The sequence below is a fragment of the Rhopilema esculentum genome, chromosome 1 (genome assembly GCF_057945365.1).
Source record: "Rhopilema esculentum isolate cy_ngs chromosome 1, ASM5794536v1, whole genome shotgun sequence".
Lineage (NCBI taxonomy): Eukaryota > Metazoa > Cnidaria > Scyphozoa > Rhizostomeae > Rhizostomatidae > Rhopilema > Rhopilema esculentum.
Genome location: NC_142815.1, coordinates 4,019,955 through 4,036,065, shown reverse-complemented (window position 1 = coordinate 4,036,065; position 16,111 = coordinate 4,019,955). Strand labels below are relative to the sequence as shown.

Genomic DNA, 16,111 nt, shown 5'->3' with positions numbered 1-16,111 from the left:
CCGGGGGCAGATGGGGCAAGTGATGTTTCAAATAGCGCTTATGTGTCTAATTGTTTTATATTTAGCAATTTGGCTATATTAGTTTAAACTGAAATAGGTAGAATGAACGTGGGCATCGCAGGGTTTTAGGGGTTTAAGAATATGGGGTTACCGGGGGCAGATTAAGCGTCATGGGAGTTAGAAATCAAAGCCGGTAGAGACTTACAAATCAGGGGCTACCGAAGCCACGAGCCCTGCATACTATTTGGGCATCTTTGGAAGTGGATTCTAGGGTGGGGCAAAAGACACGAAAAGTTCCACTAATTTTGGCAAAATAAAAGCAAAGTTTCTATGCGCATTTTTGAAATTTTCCACTTGAATTTTCCGAAAAAAAAACAATAAATTTCACTGGGATGGTCAACTACTATTTCTCCTCAATATGCCTAAAGCTGTGTATAAGAAGATTTAAGCTGGATCCTAATTATTTGGGAATTGTAGATGAGGGCCACACCCCGCAGCTCTCGCTTCTGAGCAAGGGCATAACCGACTTACGTTACGTTTAGCTGAAAAACGAAGGGCCCCTAACTTTTAGAAGGCCCTAAGCAACAATATTATCTTTGTTATTTTATTTTGGATATGATAAAGGAGCTCAAGGGCCTCAGGTTTGTTTAATATACCAGTTAAGATGCAGAAAAATTCTAGGCACCATATGCATTGTCTAGATTGTTTTACTAATGCTGTAAAGCGTAGGGGCCCTGGCACTGAAAAATTCCTAGGTCCCTGACTTTCTTTGTGACGTCACTCCTCTGTGGCTCAAAGTTGTAGCATTGCTTGAAGCAAGCGAACAGAAATGCTAGTTTGATTTCCGTCAAACTGAAATGATAGTTCTGAACAAAGCAAGAGCTGGGGTTTATTGACATGTGCATATGAGTCCTTTGTAGCCTCATTGGCGTAGATAGGAAAATTTAAAGGAGGGGCAAGATATTTTACTTTTTTCGACAAAAAACAGCAATAAATTTCATTTTGTCGCGAATCTGAACATAACATAAAGATTTCAGATCAGAATTGATATAAAATTTCTTCTGATATATTCAGATATTTTTATTTTATATTCAGGTTTAAAATCCTCCCTCTCAAAATGCAATATTTGGATAAAATATAGGAAATATTGTATTAATTTCCGACAAGATTGCAGTTTAGCTCTACAAAGGGGTCCTTCTCCCCCTCTGACCCCCATTTTCTACGCCACTGAATAGCGTATTGACTTTCCTTACCTAAAAAAGACAGAGATTCATGAAATTTACTTATGATGACGTGGAGAATTTTATCTTAAACAATAACTGTGTATACGTGCAGCATTTGAAGTTTTTAGACCAGTTGCACGTAATGACAAATGGTTTGTCTTTGTCCTTAGCTCCCCATGGTATCGTAGCTGTGGTATCGTGGAACAAATAGAAAATATAGTAGAATGTAGTTTGTATCGTAATTTTTCATCTGGATATAAAAATACTTGGAGATTTACATCAAGCAATACGTTTTCGCATAAAATGATAGTGCAAGCCTACATAAAGCTGATATTCGGTTTGCTCATTAAAGAAACAGCGTTCTGAACCCAGACCAAAATGAGGACATTACCTGGTTACAAAACAATGGTGGGCTGGCCCAAACATACAAGCCAAAGCTCCAATTGTTTTCCCAAAAATAGCAGTCTATAAAATGCCACAAAACAGCAGTCTAAACATATTTTAGCAACTTTGAGGTAACATTTTATCTTATTATGATCTGTATGGTTCACTTTCAGCCACCCCTCAATTATCGTCTGAATCAGTGTTTTTAAAAGCCCCAAAAAATCTCCCAGCAAACATTACAGACTTCAAACTAGAAAAGATTTGACAATCGTACAATTCGATCAATAAACTTGAGAATAGATTGGATGACCTCTGAATTAAAGCATATTAAAAGCTGAGCCAAGGATACGATCTCTTAATCAATTGGTTTGTCAAACTTGCCCCCTGGCATATCCAGAATTTCTCATAGTTTAAGTAGTCTGGGATCATTTCATCTGAAATTTTGTACAAAGTACAAATGTCATCTTCTGTCTTCTATTGGAAGGAAATAACTTACCAAGTATATGACAGTGTCTTTCCCTTTTAATACCCTAGCTGGTTGCAGAGTGGGAGGGTTATGGGCGTGATATCAATGACCACGCCCTTCTTGCCTCGTTTCAGTGCTTGGTACCAGCTGAATTTAGAAGTCTTGTGGTCTCGTTCTAATTTGATGCCAAGATTCATTTTTTGAAAGCTATGCGAAAATGACTGATATAAAGTGAATGTTTGCAGTTTTATTCAATTATTCTCAGCTGATCAGCGGGATAGGGTATTGGTTTGCTTCCAGTTGCCCCTTCACATTAAAGATTGAAACGATTTATTATTACGTAGCTTGCATTTCCCTGGGTACCAGACCCCCGGCAAGCTTGCACACGGAGACAGGGGTCGTCTGAACACCTGGAAAAGGTTGAGGAACGAGTTTTTAACGGAAACTGCTGAATGGTATAACTATCAACGTTTCGATTGGTTTATTTGACCAATTGATTTATTTTTCAAAAATAGTCTTGCAGATTTTTGATCAACTTACAATCTTTGCAGTGGTCAGGTTATTGAAAAACTTTTTTTAAAAGCCTCAAGACTTTTCTCTAACCAAGACGCATTTTACCCTCAAGCTTCACTAACCTTAAAATCATTTAAGACATTAAATTGTTCCTCTTTAAAAACAAGGTTATGGCCCCAAGCTTAAGCCTATAAAATTGTTCTAGAGCAATGGCTGATTCAAGGAACCGAGGCAGAAAGACGAATTAATTGAATCGTAAAATCATTTTTTTTAAGAAAATCAGACACTGAAAAAAGTCTAGTAAGCATTAAATTAAGTTTATTATTGTTCATTCATTCATCTTTTTGGAATTTAATAATAATGCTTGCCATAATCTGAAAAAAAGAAGAAAATATTAGAAATGTGAAAATAAAAATGAAAATATGCATTGGATAGCTGTTAATTAAATTAAAACATGGAATAGAATAGATGCAAGCTAAAAAAACAAACATCTACTTATGAAGTTAAAGCGAATTAGTGTATATTGGTCTGTAATTAAATGTTCGGTGCCGTATAGGCAGATATATGTGTCCAGAACAGAACATTCTAGGTTGCTACTCCAAGCTTCGTGTCCACTGCCATCATCAGGAAATTTTATTCATTAAACAAAGTATTTAAATTCTTTTTCGAGGGAGTGTTTATAGAAGGGGTCAAATCAGAATCTAAAAGACCACGTGATCTTGAGCAAGAAAGTCGGAAAATCAAAATTTGTTTAATGCATTTAGATGATAAAATTTGAATGACTGTTTTAGATTACCCAGAAGATATAAAAATATATGATTAAAGATTCGAAAGAGATTTTAAAGTGACGTCAACACATTATCAATCTAAGACTAGCAGTGTACTTACAATGACAATGGCTGTAGTAGTATCCCTTTTTGTACCAGTCACAAGCCTTGATCTTTGGGTTCCAGACGAGGTTGCTTGGGCAGGCTTTCACGTATCCAATGCCATGGGAGCAGTGAATGAAGTAATGGCAATTGGGCTTGTATGGCAACAAGGCACCATGTCTGTATGCGCATGCTAAAAGGAAATGGAACAAAGTGTGACGTCATTTATTTGGATTTAGCAAAACTAGCTGCTGTTTAGGCAGCTGAAGAAACGGGGAATGGAACGAGTGTGACGTCATTTATATGGATTCAGTATCACTAGCAGTTGTTTAGGCAGCTGAAGAAAAAGGGATTGGAACGAGAAAGTAGAGGGGGAACGGAACGAGTGTGACGTCATATATTAGATATCAGTTCCCTTAGATGTGCTGAGAAATTAGTTTCTCTGTTTTAGGAGAAGGCTATATCATGCGTTAAAGAGAAGACAAAAGGTGAATAGTTCAATGACAAAGTCCAAATTTGGCGAATGAAGGCATAAATAAGCGGCGAGGTGAGGGTAGAGGGGTTTTTTTCTAATAAAATTGAGTGTTGTAGAAGGTGTTCGCAAATATTTTTAAAACTTCCAAGTCTAAAGTTTTAGTCAATGAATCAAGGCATGTCATAAGAAAAGGGAGGTCTTGGAAATTCGGGAAAAATAAACAATTGGAAATGTTTTTTTGTAATCTAAATACTTGAGTGTGTAATTAATGCATGCATATTTGAAAAATCTAGGAAACCAGCAAATAGAAAGAAATTACTCACGTCCTTTCTTGTAACCATAGTGTTTCTTGTAACTGTGTTTATAATATCCGCATTTGGGATAATTGTATGGGTGATCGCAGACCTGGATGTAAGGGTTAAAGACAGTTCCGTAGGAGCAGTGTTTGACGAATGCGTTGCCATGGTTATCGCATTGGACGAATTTAGTGCAGCTGTATGGATGTGCATAGTGCCCAGGTCTCTTGCAGACTAGAATGAAAGCAACCCTTGTAAAACTGAGCCAAGCGCGATAAAGATGAATTATTTCAAACATTATAAAGAGCTACACAACTTGCAATATATGTATTTCGACACAACTTCCCAACCTATCTATTTAGTAGCGTAGGGTTTTTGATCTATGTTCTTATGTTTTATACTTTCAGACGAAAAGCTCAAATATGCTTGGTTTTTGCCAAGCCATTTTTAAAATCTTCACCACAAATGGTTTGCTTGTAATCATTCTTAAATTCATTCTCAAAATAACGACACAAAGCTTCGTCGAATCGACATTAAGAATCAGGCAGTTCGGAGCAGGGGGCCCCCACCTTTTGCAAAAAATGCCAAAAATTAGGGAAAAAACTTCCAGTAGAGCCTCTTTTTATATGATTTTAGCCCCCCCCCCCCCAACACTTTTTAGATATCCTCTTTTCCAAACGCTCCGCGGTGCCTGAGAACGGCTGTTATATTTTCTTTCTTAGACAGTGGCCTATTTCTATTTTGGGGCACGACTTAAAAAAACAAGTATTTTGAGGAGATTACGACATACAGTAAAGCACGAAATGGAAGAAAACTTACGATAACCGTGGTAGGGATGCTTGCCACCATAATAACCGGGTTTGTAAGCTCCGCAGGAGTATTTGTTCTTGTGGACACAGACGCTGATGTAAGGGTTGAAGACAGTACCAGGGGCACAAGGCATGATAAACGCGTTGCCATGAGCATCACATTGAATGAACTTCTTGCAGCTTTTTGGATAAGCGTAGTGTCCAGGGTATTTGCAAACTAAGAAGAAAGGAGAATTTGTGTTATGAAAACAAGAGTTGTAAAGAGAGGGCAAGGTTGATATAAGCATGTGATCAGGGTGGCCTGTTCTGATGTAATCACGTGATCAGGATGGCCTGTTCTGATATAATCACGTGATCAGGATGGCCTCTTCTGATGAAATGATGTGATCAGAGTGGCCTGTTCTCATATAACCACGTGATCAGGGTGGCATGTTCTGATGTAATCACGTGATCAGGGCGGCATATTCTGATAAAAAACAAACTTCTGATAAAACAAGTGATCAAAATAGAATCTATTTTTTGAATTCCTTTACGAAACACAAAATTTCGAAAACTGCAAAAATTGAGCCATAAAATTGTTTCTCTGATATTTCTCTGATAACACCATGTAATCATGACAAAAAGTAAAAGTAAAATGGCTATTTTCGGCTAACAGCCCCTTTCAGCACCATCCCCCCCCCCTGAAGCTACACCCCTGCTTGTGAATTATCAGATGTTCTATGTAATATCTTATCTTTCCTTTTTGTTTCTAAGAAGCAGCTTTTTTGCATGTGGATCTTAAGAAATCTTAAAGGAACTTAATAAATGCTAAAATCAGCAAAGAATTAATTGCTTAGCGAGGTAAGTTTCTAAAAACAATTAATTAAGTGTACTCACGGTAGCCAGGGTATTTCTGCAAATGCCTACATTCTGAGCCGATGATGGCCTAAAAGAAAGTTAAAAATTCTCAATATCTTCTCATGAAAAATCAAATTGACGATAATAAAATAATATTTCAAAACTTAAAATAGTATTTCAACTCGATTATTCATATTTTAGCCCATTTTTAAGTATTTCGTTTAGCAAATATTGTTGTTTCCACACAGTCATCGTGTTTTTTGATGCTAATCTCCTTCGCGTTTCTTGCTAAAAAAGTTTCTTTGGTCTTTGTGCTTGATAAATTCGTAAAATGCCCAAAGCACTCGTTTCTAACACGTTTTTTTGCAAATCCCACCAATCTATACTTTAGTAGTGTCAAAAATTTGCCTAAGGGATGTCCTTACATCAAATGAGTCAGTTTCTACATGACTTTTTTTTACATAAATCGATGATTTTGTTTTCCAAAATCGCACAAGCTGTTTTTTAATTCTTTTTAATTTATCCCATGGTTCTAAAAATCAGTTTTTAAAGACACACCAGTTTGGCATCTTGTATCGCATACCTGAGACACAAGTTAACTTAGCAAATATTTGAATTCAATAGAATGTAAACTTGACGCGAAAAACCCACATTATACGTTGTTAGTTTAATCACATACAACAGTTTTAAGACCAATTCAAACAATTTAACGAAATTTGATCATTAACGATGCAAATTTTGGGCACCAACAGCGTGCTTGAATAATTTCGAAGCTTTTTGTGGTATGCGGTGAATTTTTTGGTCGTGAAAATGCAAATGATATTGTGAAATGAAGCATTAATAAGATTAAACGAAGATCTGCGAAAAGCAAGCAAAACATACCACAGCCAAGATTGCCAATGCAAGAACCGTCTTCATGATGTCAAATTATTTCTCGATCTCTGACTTTCTTGAGCTTCCGAACGATGTACAACTGTACGAATTCCCGGTTTATTTATACATAAACAAGCCGTTACATTTTGCAATTAAAATAATTTAATGGACGTATCAATTCCTGAGGCGTTATTTGTTTGTTTTGTTTTGAAAATTGGTCGCATGAAATAATTAGGAAATTAGTCTAAATTGCCTCGTGCTAATGAGATTTATTATATTTTTGGAAAGGTAGTCCATTTGTCTGGAATGCCGTAACAGGATATAACCCTTGCTGGCCCAATCTCAGAAACGTGTTCAATTGAACCCCTTTAGAAAATTAACTTAATGAGACCATTAATTGCTTCTAATTTAATCTAGTGTGAAGTGGCTTGGAAATAGCTGAATTTCAAAGCTGTGGAAAGAACAAAGGGCACAAAATATGACTGAATTTTATTGCGAGAATAGTTTGAGCCATAAATGTTTCCATACGGGGCCACATCAGTTGTTCAAATTGATCAAAGGGTGTTGTGTTATGTTAGTGCGAATTAAAAGACCACACAATTAACCACAGGTTAAGGAAGAAGCTTTGAACAAAATTGGGTGGAAAAAGCTGCGTGACATTTTTTTTGCTATGTTTAAAGATAAATTGCCACTATGTCCCTTCTATGTCACTATTGGCCAAACTTTTTAGAGTAGTGAACGAAACGTACTAATTAGAACGAAAAGGGGACAGCCTCACCCCCTACCCTGTTAGTTAGCGCCATATTTAGGGGATCCACGAAGACTTTTGGGCCTTTTAACCCTTACAAAAAAGGACATTTTGCGTTTGAGAGAACCTGGCAAATTAAATTCTGGGAACCTGGCTCAAAAATTATTATGTGACATCGCCATTGTTCCAAATCAACATTTCGAAATTCGAAATTCGAGTGTCTCATTGTTTGATAGGTTCGAAATTCGAATCTTTTGTTTGTTCTGTGAGAAGACAATTCGAATATCCTTTGTTCGGAGAATTCCACATTCGAATCCGTCTCTGTTTTTATCAAATCCTTTTTACAAGCAAATTATAAATTCTGATGACTTAATAACAAATCAAGATCCGGTCCGATTTTTACGGAAATTGTTGGAGGCGTTAGGCCCACTAATTCAGCGCTATATTCCTAAATGGCTGATGTTTGGTTAAGTAAACGAGGCCTTCTTGCTTCCTTTAAATCAAATCTAGGCGTTGAATGGCAGATTTCAGATATTTTTCATCCTTTTAAGGACTTGATCCAACCTTTGAGTGTTCGTTTATTTCATATTATTGTTAAGCTGTGGGAACGGACACAGTACGAAGGGAAATGATTTGTGGAGGCAGATACTTTGACTCTAATATCATGACTTCTGTTTTATTTGGTTGTGACGTAATTTCTTTGTAACTAGGAGGAAAGGAAGGGCTCTACGGGAACCAAGAAAGAATCGAGGAAACATTTGGTGTTGCTAATGTCCTGCTTATTGCAATTATCGTCAAAACCTTACTTTTCTCTTGAATCTGTAAGTTTGTGCATTTATAGCTGGTTGGGCACGTAGACTGTAGATCCATAAGTCTGGGGCTTGTGTATACCATTACAACTTTGACGTGCAAGTCTGATCATAAGTTTGTAAGCTCCCCCCCCCCCTCCACGTGCCCCCCATGCAGCTAGGTGGCAGACCCAGAATGGGGAGAGTCTCCAGCTCTCTGTAATTCCAGGCGTAGGAATCACGAGGTGTGGTCACATCGAGAAGAAGGACCAGAAGACTGCTCGATAAGCATAGCTTCTCAGTGCCCTAAAAACTATCTCAGAAAAACTGTGTACAACAGTGACCCTGGAACACATTTTTGTGTGGGGTGGTTCTAGACAAATTGGAAAACTTTTGTGGCAGCCAGTGGCGTACCCAGGGCTGCAGTAGTGGGGGGGTCTGGGGTGCAGCCCCCAGAAATTTTTCTGGACCACACCCTTATAACACTCGCAAATGTGGGTAAATGCCCTTTTTGCAAAATTTCCCCCCATTATTTGATTCATGTTAGCTACGGTAAATAGCAAAGTATTTTACAATTGTTATTGACAAGCATAGAGTATGCTACACCCCCCCTACATCGTTTTTGGACAAATCTTGAGGATCATATTTTAGAAATGTGGGGGGTCCGGACTCCCCTATTCCCCCCCCCTTGGGTACGCCACTGGTGGTAGCTTTTATCCTTTATCTTTGATGCTACTACCTGGATTTCACAGTTCTGCAAAAACGTGAGCGGGTTTTAGCCCTTCAGTCCCTTAGCTCGGACGACAAGAAGGATACAAGGTGATTTCAATCTCGTGATAATTTGCATTTACCAACTTACATATGTTCTGGCAATAGCAGCCCCATTTGGGATGTCAACCCCAAGAAATTTAAGAAAAGTTGGAGTATATTATTAGAAGCAATTCTGAGTGGGAAATATAGCAGCGCTTAAATGATATAGTGAATTTTTCAACAAATTCCTCTGAGAATTTTCCTGAAAATGCTGTGGTTGAAGGGGCTCTCCTCGCTCCCTTCCTTATCAAAGCCCCCTGTTCACTGAATTTTTCTTCTTTCAGAATAAATTTGTCATTTCACTGGGGACACTCTCTCTCCGTGAATTTGGAAGAAAACATGCGGTTATTATTTGTACTGTGGGTAGAAATTAAAGTTAAAATCTTGGCTTTTCGTTTATAGTGAAATAATTATCGCTATTTTACAGTTTAGTGAAGACGGCAATAGAGCGACTTCACTGTTTGCAGAAATATTCCAGGGGTTTTTTAACATATAAGCCAGGGGGTAATTGGCCCTCCAATCCCAGTGAATTGCTATTGTTCTAAACACTAGACCTTTTTTCTCCAAAGCTTGCCCTGGCAGCTGATAACCCTTCGAAAAACCCTATGAAACATTCTTGATTGAAACCTGTCTGTCAATTTCTTTGAAATAGCTGTTCTTTGTCTCTTAAAACTCCTTCGAAAGATGATCTATCTAAAAATAACTATCCATTTACCTCTCACAGTTTTTTTTACTGCAAAGCACCTTTATACAGAACGGCAAAGAATGCAGCAAAGGTGTCACTTTTCCTCCTTACGTGAGATATCAACAACGTGACTTCGAAGCTCCTAAAATCCAATGCAAGGATGCAAAATTAAACCTCTCATATCGCCGGGCTTCCGATCAGATTGTGTCGCATCGCTAACGACTCAAGTGTTGCAACATAACGACTAAATTATCATTTCCCCTTAATTACTGGTTTGAATCCGAGTTGCTAATTGTCAATTAAGCGTTCAAAACAAAAGGTGAACACATTTTACCAATAAATGCTGATATTGAAAAAGATGGAAAACAGCGTATATAGAAATGCCATTAAAATAAAAAAAATGGCTTAACAAATAACGAGGAACTGTTTTAGAGCTAGTCCTGTCTTTACCCAATTCAATGTCGGCAGTAGAAAGATTTGTAAAGATACGTCAGCTCAGGGAGGACCAAACCCCCTTTTTTGTGGCAATCTTGTGTGGGTCTCCTTGTTCGCTTCATAAAACCATAACCCTGGCAATAGGGACATCAAAAGGGGCAGCTGACCCTCTAGAAAGGGTTTCGATGTGATTTCTCATTTTTTTATCCAAATATGGGAGTGATCGGGGAGGGGTGGGGTTTCAAAATATGACTCAAAAAGAGACAACTTGATAATGACTGACAAAGTAATAAAGTCTGACTAAAAAGTAAAATAACAAGTTTGTGGTAAGGAACGAAATGCTAGTTACAAACAAAAAAGGTGAATTGGTACATCGAACACCCAAATCTTGGTAAATGTTACAAGCCTCGTTGTCCTAACTGCCCGGATCGTGTGCTCCGGAAAAAGCATCCGCATCTCTTTCATACCTGATCATCAGGTATCACTTTTCATTAATGTTGATCATGCTGTACTGATTTATACGCTGAGAATATTGGTTGAAAGTATTCTCAATCATTTAATTAAGAACTTTTTTGAAAACTTGGCAACCTTTTGGCAAAACTGGGTAAGTTTAATAAAATGGTCTAACATACTTCTTTGTAGCAAATAGGTTCTTGTAAAACAGATTTTTTCTGTTTTAGCCTACTTAAGTTTCCAGTTTTCTTATCCCTGTTATTTTGTTTAAGTTAAATTGACTAGGCAGGAATGTAGGAGGTTTGAGATAAAAAATTGTGAGGCGTATGTTTCTTAAGAGTTGGGAGTAAAAATACTGTTGTCCATGTTAAAATAAAAGCAAGACTACATTAAAGAAACACGGACGATCTCTCTACACAAGATTTATGCACATTATGCAAATTTATGCTAAGTTTATTCCTAAACAAACCGGCTAAAAATACGTACACTGAACTAACGCTATTTACTTTGTCCAAAACATGTTCTCGCTCGAAAGCTTCTTGCTTGTGGGAATGCCCGAAAGGATGGTTCACTCGTGTGTCAGTTTTTGCCCCCTTTGGAACTTTTTTTGTCCCGTCTGTTGCTTTTTCTCTCGATGCAAAGCTGTCCACTTGACTTTTTAGGAAACTTCTTGCAGCGGAATATTTCTGGCCAGTCAAATCCATGCATCTTCATGATTGGCTGACAGCCTAAAAGCGGAATCAAGGTTTTTGAGTGGTATGAAGCAAGCAGTCAAAATTATTAAGCTGATAGTGATTTCTGTGATTGATGGTGATTAATAACAATGGTTGCGATTAATGATCGATAATAATTGCAATAAACGGTCACTAGTGATTTTGGGTGATTATGGTGAAATGATTGTAAGAATGATGATTGCGATTAATGATCGATAATGATTGCGATTAATGATTGCTAGTGATTGTGGGTGATTGATAGGGACAATGATGATTGGAATCAATGTTCGGTAGTAATTTTAAATGATCAAAATGGGAAATTGATCAAAACAATAATGATTACAATTAATGACCGGTGGTGATATGTTGCGATTACGATGATTGTGTCTGTGATGACAATAGTTGACGATTAGGCAAGCTGTTTATCGATAGCACTGGCTTTAATTCATAATTATTATTATTACAACAATAAAAGCGTATTCTGATTCACAGTAATAGGATCAACGTCTTGCATATTGGCAGCAGAGAGCCAAACGCGTCAAAGAGGACCACTAGGAGGCGGATCAGCCAGCCCTTTTGTCAACACCTCTTTAATACCTGATTTAAATACACGAAAATTGCCCATGGCGTGTCTCTTCAGACAAGGTTGCCCCGCCTTCTTGCCACCATGCACGCCTTACCAATCTACTCACGAACTACGACGTGAAATATGTCCACGCAAGAATGGCACCGGATCCGAGGAGATTTTCACGAAAACAAAATGATTTGTTAGCGTAACAGGACCTTGACTGAAAGCAGCTTCTGAGCAAGCTGACCAAGTTTATTATACTGTACAAATGTAGATTATTATTATTATTATGTCCAGGGATCTTCACATAAAACAGTAGCAATTACACCAAAGGTGAAAGAGATTCTCATAGTGGTTCGCCCCTCGATTGGATCCTTTATTAAAGAGTGTTTATGAGTTTGTTTGAGGCATAAATTTGTATCTGTTCCGATCCACTTTATCAATGTAAATCTTAATACTTTTGATATCAGTAAAAGATGATGTGAATGAATTTTGACCCCTTTCTATTCTCTACGAGCGTTTGAATACGAGCGTTTGAACATCAACTTGTACCCTATGATTTACGCTACATCATTCGTGAAATTCACCGTTCACCAGCTTAAAATTTAATATACCTGCCGAAAACAGTGAATTAATCGCAACAAACTGCAAAGAACCCTTGTTTCCTCCACTGAACCCCAAACGGTACCATTAACATCGTTGAGAATGCCTTCCGACCCTCTTAACTAGCCTAGAAGCAACCCCCAACCCTGGCCCCTCTCCTGCATTTGCTGAAAACAGTTGTTCCAGCGGTCCCCCTCGAACTTCAAATATCGAGGGTTATAAAGAAAAAAATCCGCATGCTTGTTATTACAATTGGGGCTTGCCCACAGCTCCCTTTCACTCAGCCCCTAGTTTCCCTTTCTCCCATGGAGGAACAAAGTTTCTAGTCTGAAATCCTGATCACAGACTTTGATAGTCTTACCACAGATTTGTGAATTAAAGCGATTACGTACTCATTCCACATATTTTGTCACACTTTAGATTCGATCTATTAGATTCAAACGCGTGCACATGATCAGAAGAGGCATTTTTTATTTTTGACTGATAGCATGCGATGTTATTCCATTTTTCATTTTTTAATTGCAGTTGGTGTGTAGGAAATAACTGTTAATGACACGGTTCTGGATAAAATTGCCACCTTGTTTCTGAATGACTCGTTTTGAGCATGGCTCGAAAAGAGCAAGAATCATAATGCAAAATTACGATAATTCTCAAACTTTTGGGTAGCATCAAATTAAAGACGTTATTTATCAAGCCGAGAAAATAATTGAAGTTATAGTTTAGGTAGTCATAAATGCAACTAACCTTTTCTTGCTTTCTTGCACAAGGTCCTGCACGGAAGGATTGGTTCGTTGATTTTGGTGCAAATTGGAAAAAACAAGGAGCACAAGAAGAGTTTGATGTCCTCGTAGCATTTGATCTTGATGAGAGCGTGGAACTGTTTGAAGAATTGGATGGCTTCATACTGGCTCAGATGGTTTAGACTGTTGGGGAAAAAGGTTTGGTTGTATGGCAAATCTTGGCACATAGTGGCACGCAGATCCTCGCATTTTGAGTTGAAGTTGAGCATACGCAAGCCTTGAGAACTGGCTAAAATGCTGCCGAAAATGAGTAAAATGCACTTTAATGTATCCATTTCTTGACACAATTTCACTTCGGACCTCGATCTTCACTTTCCCAAAGTCTCAGCTAACTAAACCTCCTCTTGATTATGCAAGGGCAAACAATTTCTTTGCAAGCTCGCCTATTGCTGCATGCTCTTCAGACAACCAGCCTCTCCCTGCTGATGCACCAACGCGCTCAATCCGTAGCTGCGATTTCCTCTCACTGGCCAGATGACGTCTTTCGTTCTCAGTTCTCCAAGGCTGTTTCGTCCAACCAATAGACTCTCAATTCCAACTTGGCGTAATCGCAGACCCAGAGAGTCAAACAGCTCTACCAATCTTCTTTGTCAACCGTTGAACTTCAGTCTCTGCCTTTCTCTCCCAGCGTCGTGTGCCTCTTAACCTGGGGACCTGTGTTTTGTTACTGTGTAACCAAGAAGTGTGTTTTATACCACCCAAAGGAGGCACTTATAGCTTATTGTATTGGTGTCTGAATACAGTCTAAAACACGGACTGGAATATCATGCAATGGACACCACAGTTGGAAAAAAATCGCAGAAACATTGTAATAGACTTTATTTTGTTTCTTCTTTGGCGTTGAAGGGCAAAGAAATGGGGCTCTTTGCATAGAAACTGCCAACATAATAATCATTTCGAAGGGTGAAGCTGCTCCCTAGCCCCCATTTCACCGATTCGTGCCAAATCTAGAGTCTTGTTTGAATCAAACTACTACGAAATTACCAACAAAGTATTGGTACCTCTATCCCAGTTTTAAAATTAAGCCTTGTATTACCAATTGGAGGTACCAAGGTCTTGAAATAATATAAATCGTTTAGCTAGATGTGTCCAAGAAGGTGGGCTTGGGAGGGGGGGGGGGCAGGTCCGTTGGTAGTGGCCAATTGCTATTTCATGTAGAAAAAGCAAACATTTAGTAAACTAAAGCTTTTTTGTTAGAACTAAACGTCAGAACAAAGACCGAAAACTCTACGCTAGGAAATTTATATACCCAGTTGTGAAAGCTTTAGTTTACTAAATGTTTGCTTTTTTCAAAGCCATTTTCAAGTTTTGTACCACCAAAAGATTGTTTGTATATTTTATTTAGGGAAATTATTTAAGGGTTATGTGTACCTTTTTTATCTATTTATAGCAATAAGCCTCAGGGGTGCGTATGCAAAGACAGGAGGGGGCTTCGAAATGTTTCTAAAAAAGAAGCAAGGTGTAGATGACGTTGGGGAATAACAAGGGGGTTTCAGCCCCCTGAACCCTCTGGCTCTTCACCCAAGGTCAATAATGTGTTACGAAAAGGCTCGAACTATCCTAGCGCATCTTAAGGTATTTATATCACGAGCGTATGTAATAGAGCACTGGAGTCGATAACCTTTCAGGTTTATCTCAGTGTCCTTAGCAAGACTCAAGGATGCTCTTATTATATATTTTCATTCTTCTTTATGTTGATGACAATAAGTGAATAAAGCACGCTGTAAAAATGTTTGGTAATGAAATCTGAAATTTCTAACCCCTCGTGGTCCGACATTTTCCGTGTGTCTATTGTCCTTGAATCTCGGTCAGATGACATGGTGTATCCCTAATCTATCGTGTCATTGTTAATCGACACAGAATCCGATCTGATGTCCCATATAATCAACTGATTTTTTGTAAGCTGAGAATAAAGGATATATCGCTAACAGCTTTGCCGCGGCTTAGGGAAACCGTTCTTATATTCGCAATGTCAAAACATTAAGTTTCTATTTCTGTCCACCGCTGTGTCTGACCTGAGCAGCATTTAACTTTGGTAATAATGATGGAAACATTTCATCTTTTGTTCGAGTTAAGCTCAGGCACTCCGGAGAAAGGGGCTGTGGGGGCTTTAGCTCCCTGCTTTTTGAAACAATGCAAACAATTGAGAAATGACTTCGTACTCTGAAAAGTGTCGGACGAAATGTTTGCTCTTTTCAAAGTTTTGTACCACAAAAAGATAGTTAAAATTTTTAGGAAAGGAAGCGAGTGGCGATTCTCTTGCAAATAGCGTACGAGATTTTGCCTAAAGCAAAAGGATTTTTGGGGATTTTCAGACAAAACAATAGGATTTTCACGAAAGGTGTACGAGATTTTTTTTAGAGTGATTTGCCCCTCGAAAGGAAGCACCAGTAAAGCCTTATTTTCGGTTTTGCCCCCGCCCCCCCCCCCCCCACTGGTCTGCGATGTTTGGTTGAGCTGCAGCTACAAATCTTACTCATACAGGAGCATTTTGCAATTGGCCAGCTTGGGTTTACAGTAAGAGACTACTGCAAAAAGTGTTTAGTAGTAGCCTTCAAGCAAAGCAATCTTAATGCGCAAAAATCAATAAGAAAAGAGCGGAAGAACATTTTTCTGTCCATCGTCTGTTTCTGAAATGGTCTGACGATGGCGAAAAATTGTGTTGATCATTATAGAAATTAATAACTAACAGCTAATCTTGTTCATTAGTTTCTTCTGTCTGGAGCTATTCATAAGAATCATGATATTGAAAATAATCATATG

At 38.2% G+C, this 16,111-nt stretch overlaps 2 protein-coding genes across 2 annotated transcripts; both read right to left on the bottom strand.

Annotated features, from left to right (window-relative positions):
* Positions 1-2,834: 2,834 nt before the first annotated feature.
* On the bottom strand, positions 2,835-6,868 carry LOC135690339 (uncharacterized). Its single transcript, XM_065207857.2, has 6 exons — positions 6,755-6,868; positions 5,912-5,960; positions 5,046-5,252; positions 4,254-4,460; positions 3,475-3,648; positions 2,835-2,960 (listed from the first exon to the last, which is right to left on the bottom strand). The coding sequence occupies exons 1-6, from the start codon at positions 6,788-6,790 to the stop codon at positions 2,938-2,940; spliced, it is 696 nt and encodes a 231-aa protein (XP_065063929.2). The 5' UTR covers positions 6,791-6,868; the 3' UTR covers positions 2,835-2,937.
* Positions 6,869-10,104: 3,236 nt separating this feature from the next.
* LOC148960649 (protein mom-5-like) lies at positions 10,105-14,039 on the bottom strand. The gene is made up of 2 exons (XM_089114358.1): positions 13,293-14,039; positions 10,105-11,392 (listed from the first exon to the last, which is right to left on the bottom strand). Exons 1-2 carry the CDS (start codon positions 13,621-13,623, stop codon positions 11,244-11,246), a joined length of 480 nt encoding a protein of 159 aa, XP_088970484.1. The 5' UTR covers positions 13,624-14,039; the 3' UTR covers positions 10,105-11,243.
* Between the last annotated feature and the right edge of the window lie 2,072 nt (positions 14,040-16,111).